This window comes from Stegodyphus dumicola, chromosome X2, assembly GCF_044657685.1.
Source record: "Stegodyphus dumicola isolate Sdum_Otavi_A_Nest chromosome X2, ASM4465768v1".
NCBI lineage: Eukaryota > Metazoa > Arthropoda > Arachnida > Araneae > Eresidae > Stegodyphus > Stegodyphus dumicola.
The window spans coordinates 189,501,920-189,522,395 of NC_140781.1; the positions used below are offsets into that span (position 1 = coordinate 189,501,920).

Consider the following 20,476-nt stretch of genomic DNA (forward strand, 5'->3'; position numbering starts at 1 on the left):
GAGAAACATTAATGGCAGACATTATAAAAGGCACCAACATTGCTATCATCTCTCCATAGTTTTTTAATACATTTACAAATGTCCTGTAGATGTAAGTAGTTGAATAAAGAAAAAATGTAGCATTTTGTGTGGTTGTGGAAGGCTTCATCTGTACGATGAGCTATTCTCATCAGCCTGCCACTGACAGAAGACATGTTGAAATAATATTATCTCACTGTTTCAATGCCAGGATCTTTCTGCCTTGTGATTTGTCAATATGACAACATTGCTCCTCAAACCTTACTCTCTTCTTGCATCCTCTGGAATTCACTTGAATTGTATATGACCTCATTAGGTAGATGTAGGAGTAATTTTCATTATCTGCATCCAATGGCACTGGTATGGAAACCAGTCTGATTTCCATGATAGGCAAGCACAGGGCCTTTGTATCTTCTGGCTTGTTTCATTTTGATGCACTGTATTGGTACTGTGTGTGTGCATATGATAAAGGTAAAGTTCCAAAGAATGTTGAATTTTCAGTGAATAAAGCTAAAATTTTAATTCCACAGTATGTAAGAGTTCAGTTTAGATCAAATCTTACTTTTTAAAAAAATTATTTTTCTCTTATTTAATGGCATAAAATTTCATCCAGTATAATTTTGTTAGTAGATGTGCCATTGTCTTTTATGAACTTCTTTTTCACCAAAATAGATTTTTATTTCCTTCCAAAATTCATTCCCTGTTTTATCTCTTCATTAGACTCCACCCATGCACCGGCATTGTTTTCTGTATGTCTATGTATTAGGTATTATTTCTATGCCTATTTAAAAATGTAAATTTTTATATATAATCTTGCTTAAGTAATTCTGAGTGCATTTTAATCAGTTATTTATGAACTAGTGAATTAGATTTAATTTAAAAATTAGAAAAGTAAAAATGTAAGCAAAAAGAACATGATCTATAACGTCATGAAATATTCTAATCTGTGCAACCATTGGGTACCAAAGATTGTAAATAAGAACTCTTTTGTCATATTTAGTTTTCTTCAGATTATATTTTCATATTTAAATCTCACTTTCTGCATTATGGTTAAATATTGTGTAGTTATTATTATTTAAATTTTGGTTATGCAAAGCAAGAAAAATGTTCTATATAATTTTTAAGGAACTTAACAGAAAAGTTACATTATACCTTTATATAATTGCCTTTTTTTACTTAGTATTTCATATATAATTGCATCTTGTTACTAGTTTTGATATTCTGCAGTTTGTGATATCTCTTATATCTTTACTGCTAAGCAGTTTCATCCCTCATGCATTTTAAACTATATTCCAATATTTTAGTCATGTTTTGTACAGTACAGTCTGAAATCTGGACATCCAGTAACTGGAATGATCAGTTCTCTCATGAAAGCTTTTTAGAAAAGAACCTTTTTCTCATGCATTGTAGGAATGGAGATCATGATACTAAAAGTCTGAGTGTGTGATTTTGGGCTCAATTAACTAAGGTTATTTTTTGTGCCAGAAAGCATCATTATCCACAATAGGATTGCTTAACTCCGTATGTTATTTTTCTGCTGGGTAATAAATAAACCACATTTTTGGTTTCAGTCCTCAGGTTGATCTGGGGTTGGATATTCAGCAATTTTTTTTTTTTTTTTTTTTTTTTTTTTTTTTTTTTTTATCTTATTGGTCTTAGACAGTTTGGAGTGGAATGCTATGCATGCTAATTTCATTTGTTGGTGTAACAAAAAATGGAGAAAGTGTTAGATCTTCATTAAGATTTCAGCTACTGTTACCAATTTTGCTGATTTCATCCAGCTTATTATTTTGTTCCATCTTATTATTACTTTTATTTTATCAAAATTAAAATTTTTGTAATAGATAACTAACTCAGCAAAAGGATATCGGTACAAAATATGAATATTTCGGGTTCCAGTTGCATTTCAATTTCATGAGATTGTTACTAAAAGTATATTGTTTATGCAGCATTACTCTTTCTTATAACAATAGGATAGCAGCTTATTCTTCTCTTGATGGATCCTGAATCATAAAAATTCATTTCAGTCTTTTTTTAAGAAAAAGATGAAAAACATAGTTGTGTCAGTAAAGAAGTCAAACCAAATTAGTGATGCACCCCAAGGAAAATACACAAGCAAATAAAAAAGCACCAATAAGCCTGGACTTCCCTTAAAACTTTTTCCCCCCCTCACACAATGTAGGAGTAGTCAATATGATACATAAGCAAAAACAAGTACACCATGAATGTGCATCAAGAATTTTTTTTTCCCCACCGCAAATAGTGACCCAGAGACTTTGTTTGCAGTGGAATGTTGGACATATTGGTTTCCTTTTGTTGGTGTAGCTGGTAAGGAGAAAGATTTCAATTAGCTTAAGCAATTAACAGTGTGAACTGTACCTTTATATACATACATGATTTGACCTAGCTAATTATTTTGTTTAGCATATTAATACTATAATAATATGTTATATATAATATTATACTATAATAATGTTAGTTTATCAAAATTAATGTTTTAGTAAAAGATGCAGTCTCTCATTCATTCTTCCCTGAAAACTTTATATTCGTCAGTCAATAAATGGATAACAGAAGGTTTTTGTCCTAGAGCTGAAAAGATATGCAGAGCAAAAAAGGTGCCAACTGTCGTTCGCAGAAAAGATCTGTAAAATTTTGCATTTAATGTTATATGTGAGAAAATGCAAAGAAAAGCGAAATGAAGATGATATAGCTGATCTCTCTATTACAATGCCTCAGTCGTCAGTCAGTTAACAGATGCTGAAACCTATATTATGGTTTTTTTAATCTAGAGAAAATATCCCCATCAATTTTGTAGAAAGGGATAAAGAGGTTATGGAGAATGGTTTGGTTTATGTGATTATGGCAAAGCCTCAAGGGCTATATGCCCAAGAGCAGAGATGCCTTTGTGGAGGACTTGCTAAGAAAAACTGGTTCGTATACATATTACAAATGGGGAAAACTAAAGAGGCCCATCCACCCAATCCATTCACAGGATTCAAACCTCGGACCGAACTACCATTGTACAGTAACTTTTACCACTCGGCAGCCAGTGGACGTTACAGAGAAAGATATTTCAATTCATGGGAATTTTCGACACTGCAAAGAATATAATTTCTACATCTAATCGTACTAGGACCTAGAAGATACTCTCTCTTGGTATTCTCTTTCCTTATTGTTTGTTTATTGTTTTGATGTTTATTGTATATTAAATCAGTTCTTTGGTGTATACAAGGTTCATTGAAAGCTTTATTATGTGATAATTATATTGGTAAAATGCTTTCATATTTTTATAATATGGTACATACATATCAAATTCTTATCTTCGCTTTTGTAAATATAAAATTTTAAGGATTAAAGCTTATGATGCTATTGCTATAATTCCTTCTGTTATGTAAATTGTGTCTTATTTTCAGGCCTAAGCCACTGCCATGTATTGAAGATGCTTGGAATTTTCCAATATCACAAGAAATGGCATCGAGGCAGAATGCTGCACAGGGGCAAATTGTAAGTTGTTCTTTGACTAACTTCTTACTGATAATTTGGTTACATATCTTTTGGAATTATTGAAAGTGCTGTTAAATTTATGTGATAGATTGTTGTATGAAAAAGAAAAACATACAGGTTTTCCAGTGTTAAAGTATTTAAATGTTTGTAATTTAATTTTTTATAGCATAATTAAGTAGGTTAAATGAATTATGCTGCCCAAGTGTAGCCATAGCTGCCATATTTCCTGGTTTTTCATCAGGCCTCTCAATTTTAATTTTTAGCTTTTACTAAGGAAAATGTTTCTCGGCAATAATAATGAACTTTGTTGAATTAGTGAAACTTAAATTTTGTAAATTCAACTACTGTATTCCTAGTACTTTTCAGAGTAATTATTCTTATAAAATTTTATATGCTCTGCATTTGCTTGCATTTGTAGAACTTTTTTTGAGAGATTCAATTAGTGCTGAATCAATAAAAATTATACTTTAATTTAATTTTGTTTTGCATCAATATACGATGCAGTGCTAAGTTTATCCACACAATAGTATGTATATTAATTTTTATTTAATCATATTTAAAATTCTTTTGATTAAATAAAAGCTTTCCTTCACTATGCATGATTTTCTCTGTGTAAAAGTAGCAAATTTCAAGATGTTGCCAAAAAAACGTAAAATTTAGAATATCTAATTAAATATTGATATACTTCAGGATTGTGAATATTGCTGTTACTTGAGTAATGCATTATGAAGTGAAAGTAAATCAATTTGGAAATTTTTTTTAATGGTGGCATTGTGCAATATTGAAAATTCCCCGATCTCATGCGAGAATCTCTTAGAGTTTTTATCTTTCAGGGTTGGCAAATATTTATTGGGTAAATATTTGTCCAACTGCATAGCAATCATTTGTATATTCAGTTTAAATATCTAGCTTTCACTTACAACTATTTTAAGAATTATTTTATATTAAAAAAATAATAGAGTGAAGAAAACACAAATTTAATATTACTAAATGTGTAAATAGCTGATCTTCACTGGCAGATAATTTTGTTTGTAAGCAAATATTCTTTTCAAATAAATTTCAGCCATTTGTCAGGCACATGTATGTCTTTAAAGGATAGTGTTTTATTACTTCCAAAGGAATCCATTATCTGGGATCATGTTTTATTTATCTCCTTCCTCTCTATTGTGATGTGTTTAGTTTTGAGTTGTGTTTTCTGATGAAAAATTTTTATATTGTAGCAGATGGTCTTGAGATGATTTAAAAAATCAATCTCCTATAGATGATTTGATTATGGGTTGTATACCTATGGATAGAATGTAATAAACGTAAGCTAGCAGTGTAGTACACTGCGTAGAAAGCATGCACGTGTATAAATAGCGCAAATTCAACCCTTGTTTGAAGCCCCTCCCTCATGGTTCTAAGATATTTATTTAGAAATGTAATAAATTTTGAACTAAGATTAATTCAAACAAGTCTGTATTGGTAATAAATGCGTGTGTTGATACATGTAATAGAATAAAAGTGAAAATTTGACTGATTTTACTTACCTTGCATATAAAGGATAATTATATTATATATAAGAATGCAGGATTCAAATTAATATGCAAGAGAAATGAATTTCATATATTTCTACTTTAAGCTGAGATGTCGCAAATTAACAGTATCATCTTATTTCTGAAATGTGCATTCTTTGTGTAAGTTTTTAAAAATATTTTCCTGGTAGTATTGGAAGTCCAGATTCCAGATGTTTTGCATTATAACTGGCCAATTTGCACTTTCAGCCAGCTGATTTGATGAAAAGCCAAAATGGATATTTTAACCTATTTCATGGAAGGATTTTCAAATAATTTACTAGTATGTGTTTTAATGATTATGATCATGTAGGGCTTTGTCTAACTAGCAAATCAGAGCATGTCTTATTTCTTACTGTAGGATTTGAGAATACTAACTGAAATTATTTCAAGATTTGTTATGTGGAATAACTGTATTTTGCTTTGAGACCAGAAGTAAACATACTAGTCTAAAAAAAGAAAAGCGTTTTTGTGTACTTAAAAGTTTTTTTTTACCTTAGTGAATAAACAAGTATTAGAAAAGTTCTAAACAATGAGAATTCTGAATACAAACAACCAGTGATATTCTATTATGAAGCGGTATATTTGAAATTTCTCTTTGAATTACAAAACATTTTATTGCTTTGTAAAACAAAATGCACACTATCTGTCATCAATAAAAGTCTTCATAAATTTCATAAAATATTCTTGTTTTGCTAAGTATGGTATTTCATATGTTCAAAAAAATATTCATATATATTCTTGATCAAATTTGTGAAATACCAACAAATTATTCTGTACTGTGAACTTTGTTTGATCAAAGCACTACTTGAACAAGATATTGTGAACTGACTAGACTTTGGGTTTTGAGCATAATGTATCTAAAAACCTAAACTGCTTGTTTTTATGTGATAGTAAAAAGTCAGTAAAGTACAAATGCATAATTATTTTCTACTACGAGTCCTAATACTGTAAATGTTTTACTTACTCTATACTTTGAACAAAAATTTATACCCAAAGTGGAAGGTGTCATTCTGCATAAACTAACTTAACTTTCTGGTAATTTAAATTGTAAATTAAATATTAACTAAATAAGGAGTCAAAGTGCTTTCATCCCACCTTTTGCTTTTAGGAAGTAAATAGATTGTTTGTTGCAATCATAGTGTTAGAGTGTTGATGTTTGAAAATCTGATTATCAGTTTATCCCTCTCGAGGGGGGGGGACGAAAATTCCGCAGGAGGTATCTTGTATTTCAGTTTATTCGAATATTTTCATTCCAAAATAATTGCTTTGTAATTAATAAGTAAATTTTACTACAAAAAATCCAAAATATGCATTTAATTACAATTTGAGCAATACTATGTGTTGAAAGTTTACCTATCTTTGACTAAAAGGTAAAGAAACTTCGAATTTTGCATTTTTAATACTTGTAATATATTTTACTCTTTCATTAAATTTTTTATAAACTATTTTGTTTCTTCGTGGATAGTGGCAATTCTGAGGGGGATATAGCTAATGTCAAGAAAAATGTGTATCACGTACAGATTGCAGTAACTGCATCTAATCTCTGGATTTATTTATTTTTTAAGATTTGAAATTTTTTTCACCTAATTATTTTTTCTGTGGTGACTGTCTTTATTTATCTATACATCCAGGCTTGTTTTCAGTGTCTGATTTTGGTTACCTGTAGTTTAATCAGCAGCAGATTCAAAACCTGTAATTTTTTGTTAGTTCTAGTTTGTTTAATTCTCTGCACTAAATTGAGATTAAGTATAAAAAGAACATGGTTATCCTAAATGTGATTTTTTAACTTTAATTACTGAAAATGCTACTGTGTTGTCTTATCTGATGTGAAGAAGAAGAAGAAGAAAAAAACTTTTCATGCAGAATAAAACATCTATTAAATTTTCTAACAAATAACAGTTTCTTGAAATATAGTTTTTGCTAAGTTTATTAATGTGTCGTATAAATCTTAACTATCTTAAAAATATTTCACTTGTGTAGATCATGCATGTGGCATTTAATTATTGAATTAAATTTTTTAATTTTTTATCATGGAAGTCATTGAAAACCATTTTAAAATGTAGAAATTCATCCTGCTTTTATTTGTTTGAAATGGATGTTCCTTTCAAATTTCTTGTTTTAAGATATTTATTTTTTCAATGCCATAATTGTACATAACTGTTACTATTACCTATATCTTAATAGAATCGAGTTAATGCTTCAGCACATAATCAAAGGCAGTCATACAGTGGATCTCAACAATCTGTGTGCACAGGGCAGGGATCTCAAAACCAAGTTGTGCAGGTACGGCAAAGTAGTTTTCGGAAAGTTTTTCATACTACTTTGTTCATTGATTTTTTTTAATGGTTCTTCAGGTGTTTTATTTATTCATCCATATTTTGTTTCCTGTTGTTTTGCTTATTTTGCACATGCTATGTAAGTTTGAATACTTGAGTCGGTATTAATGAAGAGCAGCTTTTTCTTTTTAATTGTGAGGTAAATGCTTCCTCTGTTTGAATGCAGAATTTGAGCCATCTTAAATTATGAACCTATTCTTAGTTATTTTGTAATATGGCTGCATTAATATTAGCTTTTTTAGATGGGGTCTGTGAACTAGCATTTCAGGTCTGTTTCTGTGATCTGTAAATATAAATTCTGCAAATTTTAAATATAGGTGTGCTGATTTCTCTGTAACAAATGTTTTATTTGATCCCCCTTTTTTTTATTTTTGTAAAATTGTTTGTGTGGTTCTTTTTCTTTCTTTCCCCCCCTTTTTTTTTTAATTTTTGCCTGTATTTTTAAAAACTGGGAATTATGAAGTACCTATGATTTCACATAGTTTTATGTATAGAGGAATTCATTTCTCATTTCCTTTTGTCATTTTCTTTGTTTAACTATTCTGTGCTTTTGATTATATGCAAGTTATGCAAATCATTTCTGTTATGCATCGGGTTTTCTTATTACGATTTGATTCTCTGTATTCAAATTTAGATTTAAATATTTAACTTAATAATTCTTCTGAATGTTATGCAAGTGAAGGCTTTCCAGTCATTTTTTAACTAATCTCAGCCTGTTATCATAGCTCAAAGTTGTAAAATTTAGGTATCTGTATGTTAAGTTTCTGACTGTAATTAGGCTTTAAAATGAATTAGGAAGTGAGTGACTGGAAACAAATGTTGAACAAATACATTTTGAATCACAGTTTATAAGTTTATACTGCTTATATTTTTTTTCATTGTATTAATTAATGAAAACAGTTGCTAACCACCAATTTAATTGCATTTTAATTAGTGCCAGCAAGGGCAAATAAGGCCAACTGTATTGAATACTTCAAGTCAGGAGCCTGCAAATAAGCGACTAAAACTATCACATGGTGTGCCTCAGACAAACGTAAGGAAACTATGCTGTTCATTGTATTTGTGTTTCTTTCACATGTACCTTTATTTTTATTATTAAAAGACCCCTTTTATTCCATAAAATTTTATATAAATATTTTTTCTGGTTCTTAATAATTTTCCATTTTTATCTGTCATTATTATAGCAAGTAGCAAATCCAGATAGTAATGCACGACCTTCATATTATTTAACTCAACAGCAGTTGCAGCTTCTTAGTTACCTTCAACAAAATCAGGTAATTATTGTTAATACTAATATAATCTTCCTGTAATTTAATTTTAATGAGTTTTTTGAAATAAGGACGTCTCAAAAAATAAGTATTGTGCTTAGTAAATATAGGTTTCACATGTGTTATTCTATGATGTAGGAAAAGCTCAGACATTTTATAAAGCAAGCATGCTGACCTGAGATAACTCATAGGGCAGTCTTTTGCCGTAGTTTCTGTCTTAAATGTAAAAGAAAATATAATTTTTTCATTTTCCATCATGCAGTTTGTACTGATTGTAATCTGAATTTTGTTTAACTGCCAATTTTGAATAAAGTTTTATGATTTGAAAGAAATATATAATTGATGTGGTAGAATAGTTTGCAAAATGTTCTGAAAGATAATATTTAAGCTTTGATTGAGAGTAATGCTGTAATTAGTGGAAATGAAGCTGAGGTCATATTACAAAAGGTCTACTGTGGCACTTGTTAGATAAGCATGTGAAATACAGGGTTGCCATGCTACCTGGAAAACCGGGAAAACTGGAAAAAGTCAGGGAATTCGTAAATTGACCAAAAAATTCAGGGAAAAGTCGGGGAATTTAAATGTTTTAGTCAAAATCCGGAAAAGTCGGGGAATTTCATACAACAATCCCGCCAAAAAAGGCGAGTTTTGCGCCGACGTCGGAAGAGATAATTTTTTTGGCGAATTGTGTATCACGTGAGTGTCATTCGGGCAGCTGGCATAGAGCCAATTTTTGCAGCTCCTATTTGATTGTCTTTTAGAACGGGAAAGCAAGATTCCCGCAACTTTTGGTTTCCAGTAACCTCGAGAATCGCATTTGCAATGCATGAACTAAAGTACCTGTTCTCATATAAAGTAAAATGGGTTTAATCCTAGTATACGGTACTATGAAGGTTAGAATAAAAAAAAAAAATGTATTGTAGAGAAGAAAAACCTCTCTGCAACATACAGGGCTCCGTTCCATTATAGAGGGAAACAGCTGTGCATGTGCGATATATCTGTCGCCAAAGCTTGAAACCGGTGTCGAAGGTCACGTTATCAAGAGTTCATAAAATGAATATCGTTTAAAATTTCTTTAAACTCTAAAGGAAAAAAAAATATTTTTTGGCGCAAGTAAATTAATTCATGGATTAGTTATTTTGAGGAGGGGAAACTACGAAAATCTGTCTTTAAAATTATTGCACTTGGATTTTTCGCAGTAATTTAAAAACGGATTTTCGTAGTTTTCTTTTTTGTCAAAGAACCAGAGTCATAGCTAGGGTTTTCAGCGCCCAGGGACAACTGAAGATTTCACGCCCCCTACTGCTTGCCAAGGATGGAAAAGATTTAATTCTAAAATATCGTAACATCAGTTTGGTGCCCCTCGGATTCTGCACCCGGGGACAGATGCCTCCCTCTAGCTACGCCCCTGCAAAGAATGTTTCTTAACACGTGTTTCTCAATTTCCTGTGCACATGGCGGAGAGGGAAATTCTGGCCGCCAGGCTCCGTTGCCATATCCCTTGGCAAATTTTCCCTCCGCTTTCTAGCCGCGTAATAGCATTTACGTGTATGGAACCTTTTCTTCTTTACATAGACGTTCTTTGGTTAGAATAATCTCCATGTATGGTACAGCGGGATTTGGCGACATGATGATGAGCAGTAAACAGGTCATTTTGTTCTTGGCGACAATTTTCAAAATCGTGCGAAGGCTGTACCGTATACTAGGATTTTACCACAAATTTTTCTTTTCTTTTCTTTTCTTTTTAATAAATACCTTGTCATTTTGCAGTAAAATAAAAAAATAGTAATCAGTCGTCTAGGCTAACCATGTAATATAACTATATTCGCTAAAATATCGTTGATTATTCTAACTCAATTTTTAAGTAATTATCTTTGTTATTCATATCATTTAACGTTGCTTCTTCCCTCTAAATTTATTTATCATTAGTAAATAATATTTCCAAATTTCAGGAAATTTTCTCTGGCACAATCCTGAAATTGATTCTAGCAGTATGATGACATCACGAAATTTAATGCACATATTTTTTCCTTATGTATGCTGCGAAATAAATATAAAATACCTCAATGTATTAAAAAAATATCATTAAATAGATTTCTTTCTTTCATTTAGCTGCAGAATGTCTGCAAAAAAAACTTTATTTTATTCCAGATTGGGCAGATTCTAATCTCAATCTTCAGTGGTGAAAACAACTCCTATTATAATTATATTTGTGTTTTCAAGTGTTAAGGTGCCTTTTTAGAAGACAACTCACACAAATTAAATTTACCTAAAATCTAACCTAACTTTTAGCATTGCGTTGTGATTTATGAGAACCGGATTAGCCTCATGTTGAACTGGTGATGATCATGAGTAATAATTAAATAAAATGTACAATTGTTATCCAATGTATATATCTTAAATTTTATTAAGTTTCTTAAGTGGAAAAGTAAACAAAGTTATCAAACAAAGTGTGCCAAGAATAATTAAGAATAAATGTCCTCTGGGATTTATTGAATAATTAAGTGAATTTGCTACACAGTAGAAGTAATACCATAATTAATTTACCTCTTAGCACAGCCAACGTACATTACGCGGATAGACTGGAATTTTCTCGAAACATACCTGGAAAAGTCAGGGAATTTCATTCTCCTGTTTGAGTGGCAACCCTGGAAATATTATTAAAATGTCCTAACAGGTATGAGAGACTTTATGTGTGCTCCCTTGAAGAAGAAAATTACACTATTATCAAGTCTGATGAAATTTTTTTACCAAGAAATGTGGTATCGTAAACAGGGTTCGTAGCGGTCCTTACAAGTGCTTATAAGTCCTTATATTTGAAAATAAAATATAAAGGCCCTTATAGGTGCTTACTTTTTCTTTAAAGCCCTTATTTTTTGTTTTTAGTGCTTATTTTTTGCTTTTAGTGCTTTTTTAATGAACACGCATTTTTCCCCCGTATCAAAACCGAAACTAAATAAACAACTTTTCTTCCTTATATGGAACGTCAGATGGTGAATCATGCTCCCGGAAATAGCTTTTCGCCCTTTCTCTGCATTAACGTAACCTGTGGTGCGTGCGAGAGTACAGACAGGTGCACGTCGTTCTATTGGTCAAAGAATTGCGAAAACCGTAGAAAATTCCGGTACATTCGGTATTCTTTTCCTCCCACCCAAATACTACACACGTTTGAATTTCTATAAATAATTATAATAATTTGCATTCTCGTTTCGCGTGGTCAGTTCATATTCGTGTTTATTATGAGCATATGTATGAATATTTATAATAATATAGTTGCAGTAGCTGCTGAAGTGTAGATAAACTTCCAAAAATGGGTGTATTTTTACACAGATTAGCTTTCTAAGGAATAATATTCGGAATGGCTTAAATAAAAGGAAAGTAATTGAATAGTCAATATATATATATATATATATATTTTTCCAAATACATTATACAGTACGGAGGTTGGAAGTTTCTCCCCTTTCTCCACAAAATCCTTTTTTTTTTTTTTTTTTTTCCCACTGCCCAATCTGGATTCAATAGGACTAAAAGTTTGACGGTCTACCCAACCCAAGCGAAGAATGATTCTATTCCAGAAATTTAACGCAGTCAGTTCAAAAGTAGAATCAAAAACACCCCAGATTAGTAAGTCACTTTCTTTTCCTTTATTTAGTTCTTTATTCTTCGAATACCGGGGCCGAGCGTAAAGTCGCTGAACACTGGTATTTCGGTCCGAGGTTCGAATCCCGCGAACGGGCTGGCTGCATGGGTGTTTTCGGGGTTTTCCCCATGTGTAAAGTGTATACGAGCCAGTTTCCCTTAGAAAGTCCTCCACGAAGGCATCCCTTCCCTTAGGCAGATAGCCCTAGTGTGCTTTGCCATAATTAAATACACCACACCACCACCGAATACCGGCAGCTGTTGATTCCGATTACGTAATATGACGTATGGAAGAATTACGCCGCACGCATTGCGCAATAGTGTTTGCTGTATTTTGCAGAGATAATTAATTTTGATGTTCAGTCTGAGATTTATTTATGAACACTTAAAAGAGTTTTACTGTGCTTTCTAAGCAGAATATTTCTCAGTTCTGTTGGTCTATTTTTATATGATGCACATATCGAAATGTCAAAATCATTTATTTAGCCGAGAAATCTACAGAACGGCTACAATCTCCCCCCTCCTCTTTTTCCAGTTACACTCGACTATACAGAATATTCGGCAATTTCCGAGTATGCGGGTCTCCTGATTTCAGAAATGTTCCTCTTTTTTACTTAAATTACTTTGCTTGGAATATATGTTAAGGGAAAACTGCTATGCAATGAAAATTTAGAAAATGTTCAGAACTTTGATTTAAGTTAAATTATTTAAATATTAATATGAGTGGGAAAATAAATTGAATTTATTATTAGGTGCCAAGCGAATACAGTTAATATGGCTTATTATTATTTATTTTCTATATTTTGAACTGAAATTTCATCATTAAATCTTGTAATGTAGTTTAGTTCTGCATAGTTTTTTTTCTCTCGTAAACTAATTCTGTAAATTGAACTGTCATTTAAATTTTTTTTTAAAAAAGTTACTTGTTTTCCATTTTTGAGGTAATGCTCATTCTATTAATAAATATTGCATTGCTCATATTTTAAATTGCAAGTCTAATTTTTAAGGTTATGCAGTTGTGTATAATGTAATTAGACAGGTGCTTATTTTTTTCCTTAAAATGTGCTTGAAAAGTGCTTATAGGTGCTTATTTTTTTAACTAAAATGTGGCTATGAACCCTGGTAAAGTCTACAAAATTCCCAGCAGCTGGCTGATAAAAATCTCTTCCCCCCACTGATGGGGGGTGTCTGTGTGCTCATTTGTAGGATTAAAAGGTCTGAATCTAGTAAGAATGTACAATTTTAGATTTTTTTAGTTTGAAGATTTGGTTTATGATCCAAAGTAGCTTCAAAATATTTTATCTCTGAAATCTGTATATCTTACATATATGGAGAATAGGTAGAAGGATTATAGAAATATAATTCAAATCAGAGGCAAACCCAAAAGAATTTGAGAAACCTTTGTCTTGCATTTACTGAAATCTGCCTCTAACTGGACAACTAAAGTGCTGCAATACTTTCAGCTCAGCATCTGTTCATGGGCAGCATATGCCAGTGTTTCTTAGTCATGTGCAATTTTAAACTAATTTCTCTAATAAAGTCCTTTTTGAGGACATTATCCCTTTAAGTAGATTGCCCATGATTGTTCTACCATCATTAAGCAATCCATTCCAATTTGACGCTTATAGCATTCAGGAATTTTTCTACTATTTAAATGAATGGCTTCATGGTTATCATTTTGAGAGGTATGTTGAGAGCTGCTGATAATTTTCCCAAACCAGTTATAACAACTCTATTGTCTGGCTTGTTTCACTTGATATCAAAAGATTTTGCTATTGTGGTCAAAAAATATTATTTGTTACTGAATCATTTTAATTGAAAAAATATTTTAAACTCTAAATATAGGATGACAATGCGAGTAATTAAGCAAGATGCATCTCCTAAATACATGCAGTACTTTTGCATTTGTACATGGAAGTGTCTGATTTGGCAGAGGAGGAGTGATGGTCTGGACCAGTAATTCTAACGTTGGCTGCACCTACCTGCACATTATCAGTAATGGAGCACAGCTCCGTGATATAGGTATGAGATCATCAAACATATTGTCCTTTATGCTGCAGTTGGGGATGAATTCATTCTCATGGATAATAACACCAGGCCACATCGTGCTCAGCTAGTAAGGCCTTTGAATGGATTGGCCAGCATGTTCCCCCATATATGAATCCAATGGAACATGTTTGGGATATTCTAGGCAGAAATTTTACTAGTTCCTTATCACCCCCAGAAATATTTCAGCAGTTTGAAAGCTCTCTTCAACAGGAGTGGGAGAAAATATCCCAGTCCCTCATCGATTTCATACCTTGTGTGTAACATTGCTTCAGTCAGGGAAAACCACACCCCTTATTGAAACTCATTTGTATCTGAGAATTCAGATTTTGTGTATATTTGTATCATTTTTTGTTTACCAAAAAATATCATCAATAAAGTTTTAATTATTCCTTATTTGCTGCTACTTTTTCTTTTCTTGTACCTTACAACACTTATACATTGTATATCAACCACCATAACATTTCCTTATCTGCAGAAAGTCGCCTAATTGTTTTGAGGAGTGTATTTATCCTAATTTTAACAGAATGTTCTTATAGGCTCAGAAAAAGTTAATTTTTTTATATCTCTGTTATGGGATATTGATAGTTTATAAACCCGAAATTTTTATGCTTGTTCTGTTTTTTATGCCTATTAAAATTTTTATTTTTATTTTTCAGAACAATTTATCACCACAACAGAGAATTCTTTTTCAGCAGTTGCAACAGCAATATCAACATATGCAACAACATCAACAGCAACAGAAGCTTTTAATGCAAAGTCAAGTAATAATCTTTATTAGTTGTGTGTTCTTTATAAGTTGTGTATGGTTAAAATTGCTTTATTTATGTATGGCAATAAAAGTTACTTTGTTTCAGGCTATGTAAAGTTTTGTGCTAAATTAGTTTACATTAGCTAACAACAATCCAATGTTTTCATTGTTTCCTGGCATCTTTTCTAAGAAAAGGAAGATGTTTACATCAAATTTATGCATTTTGTTGAGAATGTGCACTGAATTTATACTTAATTTCAGATTTTATGATTATTCTGTATCTGGGAAAATTATTTTTTCTTTGTGTGTGTGATATTTAAATAATGACAGGTAGAGTGAAATTTCAATACTTTTTTGGTGTGGTAATTTTATAAGACATGCATTTTATTTTAATGAAAAGTTGCTAAGAAAATAAAATTATTTCCAGGTTTTGAGTATGTAATATTAAACCTTATCTTTCTTGAATTCTATGGAAAAAATTACAATAGAATATCTCTTATCCAACTTCAGGAATCCAGAATATTTGTTTATTGAAAAGCTGCAGTTTCAAAGTCATCATTACTGCTAATTCATAAAATCTAGTAGGAAATTCTTCAAGTTCTGCAATCAAATTTTAAGCTGAAACAATGAAGTGGTGATGAAATTGATGATGTATTATTCAAATTCATTATAAGTTGATAAGGCATAAGATTGTAGAAATGTTATGAGGAAAATGAAGTAAATGAATTGTTAAATTGTAGATGCAAATAATTTTGTATGTCAAATTTTAATTTCTTGTTAATGATGGGTTTCTCATCGAGATAAATTGAGGAGGATGTGAGCAGATTTTAACCAAGTACTATTAATATTAGAAGCACTTAAAAGCAGTTAAACAAATGGCTGCTTGTAAAAGAATATCTTCTTCAAAAGTGAAAAGAATTTTCCATTTTTGAATGACTAATTAAAAAGTGTGATTTGATTAAGACTTCCAAACTTTTGTAAAAAATTATATTTTGAGGAGAGAAGAAGAAATGCTATTATTGTTGTGAATGGCCTTGAGATTATATGGTATCAGTGTAAGGAGTAAATTTTACATTATTTTGCAATTATCTGAACTTAATCCTATTTCAAGGTCTACTTGATTCAGATAATCAGTATGTTTGCTGGTCATGAAGTATTAAGACATATTTAATGAGTAGCATTTGTTCTGTAAAATCAATTATCTGATTTTTTTAATTCAAGATTATTTTCATTGATTTTAATATTGGTAAATATTTTTTCATCAAAAATCTTAATATTTGAATTTTGGGTTTGAAACTGGCATATAAAAAGTAAACTGCCTCTTTCTCTCTACATCAACTCTGAGATATATATTAAGAGGAAATACTTTTGGAGTAAATTTTTTATGTGTTCAACATTTATATGCTTCTTGCAATGTTGTATATATAAACTGTCTAAAATAATTTTTACATAATCATGTTTCATAACAATTTCACATAATAATTTTGCTGTAGTTAGTTGAAACTTTATGATAGCAAATTTTGTTACACTTTGAGTCCAAATTTTTATTGTCAATTGCTTCCTCAATGTCTTATTGATAAATTCTCTTTGAACTTCATTTATAATGCTGTGCTGTGCTGTTTCTCATTTTCCTTTGACTGTAAGGTAGATGAGGCAGAATGTTATGCCAATAGCCAAAGCTTAGTCAGTTCTTATATGAATGGTTATTTGTTTTGTCTTGCTTCTCCTTTGCGGGTGTAATATGAATGGACTGCTTGTATTGGATATTGGGAAGTGTTTTCAGAGATGCTGAAATGACTGAATTTTGGATGTCTTACAGTACATGCTAAATTCAAAAGTACCAACAATTAATTAAAAATAGTTCTTCATCACTATTGCTTTAAAACAGGTGTGCTTTTAAACAAGATGTTTCTCAGTTTGTTATGTATCCAGTGAGTTGAGTTTTCTGACACATATGATTCTATTTTTTTAAATAAAAATTAAACAATTTTTCCTAGAACAAAATCATAGCAAGCATCTCAACATAAGATCAAGCTGCTGAGAAGTAGATCTTCATGTATATTGATCTGATGAAAAACCGTGTATATTGATAGGATGGTGAGAAATGCTTTAATTCGGAGATTATATCTAATCAGCTTAAGAAATGTTAGATTAAAAAAAATGTTCCACAACTTCAAGCTATGAAGAGTATTTGTCATTTATGGTAATATAGAAATTAGTAGTCCAGTTAACTGAATGGGACTTGTATCTAGTATCTTTAAGAAAGGTTGTAAGTATTTAAAAAATTCTAATGTTTCCATAAGGTGTAAGCATGCAGTGCTGTCTTATCTTTTTGAATTGTTTAATCTGTTTTGTTATAAATTCAAAAAAGTTCCTTCCTAAAAATATCATGATCTAGAAGAAGTCTTGAAAAATATGTTGTTATTGAACATACATAATATCTGTATCACCTTCGTATAAATTAAGCATTCTTGGTAGAAGAACCTTAACTGTTATTGAGTAATGATATTCAGAAGAGAGAAAATTGTGCCATTTGGGTATCTTCAGAGATGGATTGCTTCCAGTGAGATGTAAATTTTATAAAGGTTTAATGATCTATTGTTATATATAGTGGTCATATATTTAGATAAAATATTATGATCAAGTTGATATAAAACTTTCTGAACATTTAGTGGCTTGGCTATCACACTTGCTATCCCCGTCATTGTCAAAAAATAGGTAAATTATTAGCAAACATTTCATTATTATTTTCTTTTAGTCAAAAAGTGTTAAAAATATTAGAATAATTAGTTGGACAAATAACAATATGATTTGAAATTTAAAGTGTTTTAAGTGTGTAATACAGATTATGTAAACATCTATTTAATATATGATGTTTGTATTATAATAGATGCCATAGAAACTTAGAATAACAGGGTGACTAGCTGAGTGTGGTAGTTTCCAAATTTAGAAAATGAGTTCTTTTAAATCTAAGATATTGTTAACATGCAAATTTTTCTAGCATGTTCATCCTCAAAACGCCCGTGCTGACTAGAACATATGAGGATTAAATCGAAACACGCTTGGGCTTTTGCCTAGGCTGTGTATTCATCTTGTATTATTAACTCATTCATTCAGTCCCCATGTGTAAAAAAAAAAAAAAAAAAAAAAAAAAAAAAAAACCCTGTCAAATTACCAATGTTTTCTGGTTTTATTCACTCTTTTCTTACTGGGCAGAGGATCTTAGAGAATTAAATTATGTTATAAACAACACATTTTCTGCCCTTTAAAATGATGCTTTATGGATGATGCTACAATTGCTTGTCCTGTCAATGGTAACCGATTATATTATCAAGTACTAGCAGATTTCCTCTCAGTGTGTGCTACAATTCATTTTAAGTCTGTAATCTGGTGTATGGATATCTATTTGTGATAATTCATTTTATTTAGATTAATAGATTTATTTAGATTTTATAGAATTAAATTAAATATAGAATATATTTTCTGTGAAAGAAAACGGTTAATATATTTTCTGTGAAAGTAAAGAGAAAACTTCCACAAATGCAAGAGAGAGTTTTTAGCAATACTTAGGCTTCACGATGTTATTAAAAAAAAAATTGCAAGTTATCTTTCAAAATTTAGATGCATTTTTTTGTTTTCAGGTGCAGAGTTACAATAAAGCACATTTAAACGTAAAAATAGATAAAATTAGCTTTTGCATTTTTTAATGTTGAGATACTTTAAGTTATATATATAATATGTAAAAATAAAGTACCATCAGCTTTTCAATACACTCTATATTGTGCAGTTTATAATTTCAGTTTTATGTGATTTATCATAATTTAAAATTTTTAGTTACCTGCTGGTCAGACATCTGTTCCATTATCTACTACTAGTGCTCAGGTTTTAAGTACAACCACCATCACAACATCTGTTACTCGTAGTGGTCCAACTATTAGTGGTTATATGTCTCCTGATTCTACTGCAACGCATGTTCGCCCCTCTCAGTCTCCTGTGTCAGAAGGAATGGTATTAAGTAGCTGTAGCACTCCAGTTAGTCAATCAAATCCGGCCAATCTTCAAGTACGAACTGCAAGTAATATGCCAGCTTCTCAATCCTGCCAGGTTACCACTACAACAGGTAGCCCAATCCTGTCAAAGCCTTCACAATGCTCCAGTGCTCAGATGCGTCATCCTACTGCATCAAGATCTGTAGGAGCATCTCAGGTTTGTTTCTAGCTTTGAAATTTGTTATGAGAGCTCTTTTAAAATTGAAGTAGAGGCCTTTAGATTTTCATAAGAAATTATGAAGAGCATTGCAAATAAATATATAAGTATGATGGAGTACATATTAAAAGTAATCTCTCTTGACTTAAAAGGAAGAGAGTCAAGAAGCATGATGTCAAAAGTCAAGATCTTAACTTAGATATGAATTTCTGCTACCTCCAAGTGCTGTTTTTACAGTTTTATAGTTGATGACCTGCATGTTTGTTTGATCTATGCTAGAAAAGCACTCTAAACCCTGTATTTTGCACATGTAAATTATCAGCATTAGTTGCATGATTTAAAAATAAAGTTGTTGAATTTTCATTTTTTCAAAAAATGTTTACTGCATGAGCTGGCTTTCATGTGATTTTCTTTATGTATGTTAGCTTATATTTCATGAGGTAATTAAAGGAAAACACGAGCATGAGAAAGCTTCAAGAAAGCATGGGCTTGAGCTTTTAGAAACTGTAATACATTCCTGAATTGATTTTATTGTTCTTTCTGTGATAGCCATGGATCATTTTTGATTTGCCAAAAGTTTCAGGATAGTAAGATTAATTAAGGCTTAAAATTATTCAACAAAAAGGTCTATGCATCATTTCCATGAGTTTCCGTAACAACCATCTGATACCAAGTAGTAGTACAAGGATTATTTCACTGCCTGCATGTATGCCAGATTTCAGAAATTAATACTAAATGTTTTTGGTCCATTATCTATGCTAGCTTGCTTAAAAAGCAAAATCAGACATGCACTTTTGATGTATGTGTGTGTGTGTATGTTATTTGCATGCATTTTTGGGCATATAATTATGCAGCATTGTATTTGCAGAAGAAAATTACTTCTCTTGTCAGTTAATTTAATTGAGTAGTGGAAGTGTATACTGATAGAGTATAATATAGTGTATAATTTAATATAGTGCCTTATATACTTCCCTTGTCCTTGCTAATTTAATTGAGTAATGGAAGTGTTAAGGAAGAAAAACAAAGTAATCTCAATTAGTAATAAAAGTAATTTGTAGAATGTTGAAAATACTAGTTTGAAACATGCATATTTTTAAGTTTTGAGAAATTGCTTCAGATAATGGGAAAAGATACTTTTTTGGGCCAAAATAT

At 31.0% G+C, this 20,476-nt stretch overlaps 1 protein-coding gene across 5 annotated transcripts in view; it reads left to right on the plus strand.

Annotated features, from left to right (window-relative positions):
- Utx (Utx histone demethylase) overlaps positions 1-20,476 on the plus strand; it is a 356,173-nt gene that overhangs the window by 285,744 nt on the left and 49,953 nt on the right. For 3 of the 5 annotated variants that reach the window (XM_035356392.2, XM_035356394.2, XM_085809089.1), the window contains 6 exons: positions 3,432-3,522; positions 7,263-7,361; positions 8,349-8,447; positions 8,599-8,688; positions 15,027-15,131; positions 18,953-19,324. In XM_035356392.2, coding sequence (XP_035212283.1) covers positions 3,432-3,522; positions 7,263-7,361; positions 8,349-8,447; positions 8,599-8,688; positions 15,027-15,131; positions 18,953-19,324 — 856 coding nt within the window. The remainder of the gene's footprint in view (positions 1-3,431; positions 3,523-7,262; positions 7,362-8,348; positions 8,448-8,598; positions 8,689-15,026; positions 15,132-18,952; positions 19,325-20,476) is intronic. The other 2 variants (XM_085809088.1, XM_085809087.1) reach the window with 2 other exon arrangements.